The sequence below is a fragment of the Haplochromis burtoni genome, unplaced genomic scaffold (assembly GCF_018398535.1).
Source record: "Haplochromis burtoni strain Fernald_Lab_line unplaced genomic scaffold, NCSU_Asbu1 Contig_7, whole genome shotgun sequence".
Lineage (NCBI taxonomy): Eukaryota > Metazoa > Chordata > Actinopteri > Cichliformes > Cichlidae > Haplochromis > Haplochromis burtoni.
Genome location: NW_024582368.1, coordinates 66429 through 75248, shown reverse-complemented (window position 1 = coordinate 75248; position 8820 = coordinate 66429). Strand labels below are relative to the sequence as shown.

At 42.5% G+C, this 8820-nt stretch overlaps 1 protein-coding gene across 4 annotated transcripts in view; it reads right to left on the bottom strand.

The window, feature by feature from the left end:
- LOC102313593 (slit homolog 1 protein) overlaps positions 1–6260 on the bottom strand; it is an 83819-nt gene extending 77559 nt beyond the window's left edge. For all 4 annotated transcript variants that reach the window (XM_005913881.2, XM_005913883.2, XM_005913882.2 and 1 more), the window contains exon 1: positions 5519–6260. In XM_005913881.2, coding sequence (XP_005913943.1) covers positions 5519–5727 — 209 coding nt within the window. In that variant the 5' untranslated portion in view covers positions 5728–6260. The remainder of the gene's footprint in view (positions 1–5518) is intronic.
- Positions 6261–8820: the final 2560 nt, after the last annotated feature.

Below are 8820 nucleotides of genomic sequence, written 5' to 3'. Positions count from 1 at the left end.
GTGTGTGTGTGTGTGTGTGTGTGTGTGTGTGTGTGTGTGTGTGTGTCAGTAATCGTGTAAGTCTGCCCGTGTGTGCAGTCAGTGCGTAAAGACCGTCTGAGTGTGTTTTCCTGGCTCCTGGGCTCCTCAAGGGCTATTTACAGTTTTCATTCTGCTCAGTCAGGCCCCAGGAGCAAGATTACTGATAGGAAAGTTAAACATCAAGCGTATCTCACACATGCATTGCCGTCATACACACACAGAAACACACACACAGCTCCTTCTCATAGCCTTGACCACAGTATGGTCTCCTGCATCCTGTCTTGCTACAGGTAAAAGTCAAGGACCCAAACCCAAACATTGGACTTTTGCTTCTCTTTTCTGGGCCTTCAGACAACAACAACACTCCTGGCAAGAAGATACTATGATTTTTTTTTTTTTTTTGGGGGGGGGCACGCGTTCAGAGCAGTTGCTGCTCTACGCAAAAATTTTACAGATGAAGAGAAAGACTTGGAGATGGAATTAAGGAGCCTGGGAAAAGACCAGGGGGTAAAGTAGCATACAGACAGCTTCTGATCAAACATAGATAACTTACGGCACTTTCTCATGCTGAATTGAATCAATTAAACATCTGTTCCAATGTGTGTTACGGCCACAGGCTGGAAAAGGAACACACACGGGGCTGTAGTAGAAGCAGAGACTGAAGGGTCTTTCATGGTTTGTACTGTAACCGTAGTTTGTTCAGTGACAGATTCTGAGGTTCTATTGTGGCTTTGCATGCCGTATGAAGGCTTTTGAGCTACACGAATGTGTACTTTGACTAGAAACTATGGATGAAACAGCTGCACAGCCACATCTATTAGGTTTCATTTGTTCCAAACAGAAGACTGACAAGATGTTTGGCTCACAGATGTGCACTGACTGGTAATTTGATGGACGCAGCATATGTGTTTAAATCTGATGGCCTCGAAGAATAAAGACTTGCCATACGTATGACTCTCACCCCCGCAGAGCACACTGATATCAGCATTCCTCCAGCTCTTTGCAGAGGTTAGCCTATCAACAAACGGATAACCCCCACTGCAAAAACAGGGCCATTTTAAATATTTTCAAAAGAAAATCTATCATCATTTTGATCGTTTACTCGTTTCAGACAGTTACCAAAAGCTGACGGCTTGCAGCTGTGCAAATGTGAGGATTTTTCTTCAGTTCTCTGATATTTGATAGACAATAAAATGGAATAATAAATAAAATGAGAAAGAAACAGCTGTGAGTTGAAGCTCTAAATAACTTAGTGTCATATTTAATCTTAAAATATGAGTTCTAAAGGTGTGGATTCATTTTTTTATTTATTTTTAATAGATGCATTATTTATTGAGAATTATAAAATGAACAACTTGATAAATATCCAAGCTCTAATGTTGCGGTCCTGTGCCATATTGATCTAATTAGCGTGCAGACCAGTGCAGATGTCAAGCTCATGTGGAACGCTGCCCATAATTTGCTCACAGACTTCTCTCAAACAGAAGTATCTCGAGCAGCGTGAAATGTGGATTATGAAGGCATATCCACAATATCAGCAGAGTGTTCACTGATGCGCGTTTTGCACACGAACAGACATCACCCGCCCCTCCACTTTCCTGCTTCTTACTGGCTAGTCAGTAGGGTTAAAAGGAAAGATGGTCTTCTGAGAGATGAAAGGTGATCTAGGTGGATTTTCCAAATTTGATTTTCAAGGTCTTCTGAGAAACCAGCCGTTGTAGACAGCCATGCAGAGCAATCAGTAATGTACACTGTATATGTTAGGCTCGTGAAAAAATGCATGCCTTGGTTTTGGTGTGTTTTCCTGATAGACACGTGCACTCAAGTTATATCGATAGGGTCATTTCCGAGCTCTCGCGGGCTCAATTAAACACTTCCACAGAGTAGCTGTACTCATTAGAAGAGTGGGCCGGTGGGCCTGCGGTGTGTATAGTAACACAGCTGGTGGCTTTGAGGCTTGCGAGTCAGTCATCGTACTCACACTTTCTACACATGTATGCAAAATGTAAAAAGGTGACTTATTGTTTATTAGAACAAAAACTGAAAGAGCACAGTGGAACTATAGCTTGCAAAACCTCATTTACATTACAGCTCACAAAATCCTCGCTCAAAAGGCAGCTATGAAGAGAGCAAGACAGAGAGAGAGAGAGAGAGAGGACATCCACCTCAGTGTTCAGTACGAGAGGAAAGACCACAGCTGTGTTACACAGGCAGTAAATTGAAATGACAGAGTCCCAGGCCTGTAATTTCACAATGCTCTGCTGTGCATAAACATTCTCTGAATGATCTTCATTCCAGGCATTATCACTCCTCATGGGATTACCAGCTATGAGGATGGATATATTAGACTGTAAAAAAGACCTGAATGAAATTCAGTCTGCCTCAGGGCTAGACCTATTCTGCCCTGTATAGTAAATAACATAATCTAGTTTATTCATTCATTAGCTTTGTGGTTGCATTACATCTCTCTTAACTGCTCTGGTGTAGTAATCCTTTCATTAGTGATTACCACTTTAGTTACTGTGCCAGCCTTGGCTTCTTATCGTGCTTTCAATCCAACCCCCCAGCTCCACCCTTCACCCCCATTTCTTTGTCTTTTTCCATCTTGCGCTCTCCACTTTAGTCACACAGCCAGTGTTGGCAGGTAGTAGGCAGGCTGTGTTCAGTCTTGTCAGGGTAAATTATGGATCAGGTGGCCAGTGAGCTGTCAGTTGTACCAGCTATGTGGTGATGCCAGAAACACTACAGGCATTCCCTGGCACAGGCACACACGCCTACCACCTCCAACCCCAAAATGCATAGATGTGGTTATCAAAGCGACCGGGCTGCTCATCTTTAACCACTACTAATCCTCATGTGTTTTCATCTGGCTATCGCTTATTCTCTGCTTGTGTGCAACATACACACATGGAAGCACATGCTGTGGTTTATGCACAAACTAAAGCGAACATCAGATTTATCCAGGCTTGCACAACAGACACACAAACACACGCATATGGTGTGCAGCCTCCAACTCCTCTACTCTGGAGGGGCTCCAACATGCCCCCGCATCTCAGTACAAGGTATCTTCTGGCACAGAAAATACATAATCAGTGCACAGACGTTTTGCAGTTACACACACACACACACACTCGCAAAAACACACACAACTCCTCCCCTTTTTCAAATCAACTCATTCACAGATGGGACACGCACTCGAACTAAAGAGCGGGGCTGTTAAGAAGACAAAACAAGGAGAGAGAAGAGTTTAATTTCATACCTGTCAAACAAAAAGCTTAACTAAGATCCTTTACTGTGCGCGAGCCAATTTAATCAGCATTACAGATGGAGATTTTCTCTCAGTGTTGCCTGATAAAAGGCCAAGAGAGAAGGGGAGGAGAGGCAAAGAAATAGACAGCGAGAGAGGATGGATGCAGAGAGAAAGCAGAGGGGGGAGGGAGCGGCCAGCGGCCCATACACGCCAGGGTGTGATTTTAACACGTGGAGCTCACAGTCTCATTACAGGCTTCGGTCTGAGGAGCGCAGGGGTCAGACCTGATCCAAACCCACAGTGACAAGTGCAAATGGGATTCTGCTGTCTGTCTCAACAGCCTACATACACACGCACAAACACTTTCTCCCAAAAGCAACCCCCTCCTCCTCTAACACATACATACAAACACACACTAAAGTATTGTATACATGAGAGCAAGTACACCCATTCACACAAATGCAGCACAAAACCAGCCTTACAAGGTAAAGTGCAGATTTTTGTATGACGTTAGCCTTTTCAGTTAGCCTCCTAACACTAATACTGCGTTCCCTTGTATTAAAGTTCAGCAGTTATATATACTGGAGCATCACACAATTAAAATCTTTATGATTCAAATTGATGAAAAGAAAGTGTCCGTTAGCATCGTTTGGTACAGACGAGGGCAACAAACCTCTGGGACAGTTACATAAACTTCACAAAGCCATTACTCATTCTTGACCCCAGCAGTGGCTGCACAAGTTCATTCAGATAAACACACATTTTCCCAATACATACACATAAATCTCGCTATGCACATGGGACCATCATGTGGGGCTGGTGTTGATTTGTGTAATCACCTTGATGAATCACCCTTTACAACAACCCTCAGAGGATTGTCTCTATTGTTAAGAAGAACCGCTCAACATGACCTAGACACACAGCTTATACATGCACACACGTAACCGGGGGGGGAGGCAACAACGCAGGAATAAGTTACACATGACCTTTAAGTACGTTGTGTTTAAAATGCAACGTCCTGAGTGAGATGCTACGGCGATAAAATGTGCTGCTGTACATGACCTATGAATGAACAAACAACTTTTAACACAAAAATACTCTTGAGCAGAGGGGCAGGGGCTCGTTCCAGTGTGAATGGCCATTCATGTAAAAGGAAACCACAAAATAACCATGTTTCCTCTCCGCTTCACTGTTAAACCAGCGTATGTACAAATGCAACCTGGTAACATGCAGAGCGTGAAGCAGGGGAAAAAAAGGTGTTCTTAGAAATTAAATATGAAAACCATAAAATATGCAGCCGGCTCCCACTATGCCAACGCTGCCTCTGACACAGGCTTTCTCTCCTCTGTTCCCACAGCATGTTTTATTCAGCACTGATATTCTAAAAGCTGAAATAGAACAATCTATTTCCCCTTGCACTCCTCACTTCTGATTTGCCGATGAATATTTCAGAAGAATGTCAGAAAAGACAGAGAAACTCCACTCTGCGAGCCAGCATCCGCCTCATCTCTCCCGCCGTCTCCCATCCTCCCACCGTTTGACAAGACAGCTACGTGATACTAGTGCAAGACTCGCCTAAGTAGCTGATTTGCTTAATTTTCTCCATGATTTAACAATTTGCGGAGTGCGCGTTGAGGAGCTGGAGAAGGGGAGACGGGAGAACGGGGAGAGGCAGAAAAAGTAAAAACTGCAATAGAGGTAAGAAAAGAGGCAAAGCGACACAGTGTGGCGCAGACTGGATGTCAAACCTTGTTCTTAAAGTTCAAGTCAGACTTTACTTTTTAAACTCTACATTTATATGAAAAAAGTGAAGAGAAAAGGGGATTTAAATGTATTTTAGCTTCAAAATTGAGGGAAAAAAATGAAGCTACATGCTGCAAGTGTAAACAAATAAGTAAATTATGGACACATGTGAAAGGCACACATCTGCCTCTGGTCTTGCCAGTCCCTCATGCCTATTTATACCTGACTGGAATGCCAGTTAGTGACTGACTGCCTGAGTGACACACAGTCTCTCTCTGACATACACACACACACACACACACACACACATGCACACACATACACGCAGCTTTACAGGCAGGGCTATTGTTCTGTTTCAGTCTAAGCAAAGTCGCGTGCACTACTACAATGTATCAAGGAAATAGAAGGGAACCAGTAAGAAATGAAGATATTAAAGCTTCTTTTATACAAACACACACTCATGCGCCCACACAGAGAAGTAACTAAAGCAGAGATCGTACTCACAGTCTTTCAGTGTTGCGGGGGATATTCCTTGGCATGGTTTTGAGACCCAGTCCATGGCAGTCTACTGTGGTTCCGCTGCAGGTACACAGGGCTGGGCAGCCACTGGCATTGCCCACTATCAGGGCAGAGAGCATCGCCACCCACATCCAGAGTGGCTGCCTGGCCAACCTGCCCATGCCTGCCTCAAACCAGCTTTCTCTAATGGCCATATTCACCAGAACGACAACCTGCTCTTCTTTAACAAGCCCTTACTTCTCTGTGTGTCCACCTTCCCCTCTCTACGTCTGCTTCCAAGAGTCTTGTTACACCTTACAAGTCCACTAGAATAAATTCATATATTTGATGAATATGAACAAAAAAAAAATTACACGTGAGAAATGCTAATATTTTCCTCTCTGCTGTAAAGCCATACAAATCCTTTTTTCTTCTTGTAGAATTCTTTTGATGCTGGTTTGATATCCACCACAGTTTGCAGATGTAAAAGAGAAAAAAAAAAAGAAAAGAAAAGAAAAATAAGCAGTTGTTTCCTATGTTCTCCTTGCAAACTCTTCTCCTCTCTCTTGTCTTTGTGGAGTTGGTGTGCTCTGGTCTGCACACGTCTGCGTCTCTGTCCTCCGCTCACTCAGTCCCGCTCTGCTCTGCTCGCCTGAAGAGAGAGGGAATAGGCAAAGAGAGGAAAGAAAAAAATGCCAGTCTCTCTCTCTCTTACACACACACACACACACACACACACTCACACACTCACACACACACACACACACACCCACACACACACACACACGCACTAGTCATCCATCACAAGGATCTACAAATAGCAGAGCCCCCGACTCCACCCCTACCCCTCCTCTCCTCACCCACTCCTCTCCCTCCCCATGCAACACCCCCTCCAGAACCCTGCCTGAACTCACTCTCATTCCTGAGATCCCCTTTTCATTCCCTTGACTCTATTCACAATACAAATCTACACCAAGTATCTTTCTTTTTCATTTCTCACTCACTCCACTCCTTCTTTTCTCTCAGGTTTGCCTCCAGGCGAACCCCTAGAGAGAGAGAGACCTAACCTGCATGACACTGCATAACCCCTGCCTGAAGGGAGAGGCTGTGGGGAGACAGTGGTCTGTGTGTGTGCGTGCATGCGTGCGTGTGTGTATCCAGTAGGGAAGAGAGGAATCAACACCTCGGTCCGGGGAGGCAAAAAGCCGGAATAAATAATCAGTTAGTGTGGGTCTTAACATGTACATCAAGTGTGGCCACACAGACAGAAGCAGCAGCAGCAGCAGGGAACTGGAATAAAAGAAACAAAACACATATATTCAGTCTGCCTCCACAGATCATGAATCTGCAGGGGAGGCAGACCACCGCCATAAAAAGTAAATCAAACACTATACTTTAAGCACAGCATAGCCACAGGAACAGAGAATATAATCTAATATATGCAAATGCAAAGGCAAACCACTAGAATCCCAATCCTACCTGCTCTGTTTTTTAAATTTGTCAGAGCAACTGGCACACAATCTGTCTCCCAATGCCAGGATCATACACTGGACTCAAAGCTAAAAAAATATATAATATATATATTATATATGTATGTATCATTTTAATTTATTAAAATGATATGTATGTATCATTTTAATTCCCGATACATACATATTATGTATTTAAAATAGAAAAAAAAAATTAAAAAAAACCCCGATATGTGGCATACAGTGTGTGTGAGAAAGTGTTTGCCCCCTTCCCGATGTCCTAGTTTTTTGCATGTTTATTGCACGTAGATGTTTCAGATCATCAAAAACATTTTAAGGTTGCGCCACGGCATTTCAATCGGATTCAGGTCAGGACTTTGACTTGGCCAATCCAAAGTCTTCATTTTGTTTTTCTTAACCCATTCAGAGGTGGACTTGGTGATGTGTTTTGGATCATTGCCCTGCTGCAAAACCCAAATGCGCTTCTGCTTAAGGTCAGAAACAGATGGCTGAACATTCTCCTTCAGGTTGTTTTGGTAGAAAGCAGAAATCATGGTTCCATTTACTACAGCAAGTCTTCCAGGTCCTGAGGTAGCAAAACAGCCCCAGATCATCACACTTTTTTGGAAAATGTGAGACAAGCCTTTTTTTGGTCACCAGTGGTTTTCTCCTTGAACTCTCCTATGGATGCCATTTTTGCCCGGTCTCTTTCTTATTGTTGAATCATGAACTCTGACCTTAACTGAGACATGTGAACCCTGCCGTTCCTTAATGCTGTTCTGGGTTCTTTTCCAACCTCCTGGATGAGTCATCCATGTACTCTTGGAGTAATTTGGTAGGCTGGTCACTCCTAGGAAGTTTTACCCCTGTTCCAAATTTTCTCCATTTGTGTATAATGGTTCTCACTGTGGTTCACTGCAGCCCCAAAGTCTTAAGAATGGTGGTGTATTATTTAAGTGATTCCTTGATTCAGCACATCTGCCAATAATCAGACCTGAGTGTGTTTAGTGACACTAAACACTAAAATCATCAATGAAATCACATTTAATTCCCGATTTAACTATATATGTAATTACTTTTTCACACAGGACCAAGTAGGTTTGGATAACCTTTCTCCCCTAATCAATAAAATCATTTAAAAGCTACATTTTGCATTTCCTCAGGTTATCTTTATCTAATATTAAAATTTGTTTGATGATCTGAAACATGTAAGTGTGACAAATATCCAAAAAACTAGAAAATCAAGAAGAGGTCAAACATTTTTTCACACCACTGTATGTAGGAAATCATTTCCTTTGCAGGAATTAATAATAAATCTTTTTTACTTAGTTAAAACTGTGTGTACATTTATCAGAGACTGACTGAAGTTGACAGTGTAATTGTAGCTCTCAGGAAACTCTCCAAAAGCATTTCGACTTCATGGAATTGCAAATCACTATTCTAGATTTTGATAGAAAATGGAGCTCTGATCTTAATGACTTCAGGCCATAATTGCTGGGTTCATTTATATTACCAAAAAGCATTAAGAATAAAGGTGACAACTTAAAATGAAATGTGAAACTTTATAAAGAAAGAAAAGGAATAACTCCCATGGATCAGACTTCCTCACTGTGCATGTCTCTGATTTTGCATACTGATCATCTACTTAATTAAAGACTCTTCATAAACCATTAAGCACCATTAATTAATACTTAGGCCACTATTACGGCATGTCAGCTGTTCTCCCAAGAGATGGGCAGTGCTTTACTTCAAATAAATGAAGACAAAGACAAGATGCCTTTAAGCACCAAGATTGCCTCAAGAAGTGATTGAGTTGGTGTCTGTATTCACGTTTCTGGT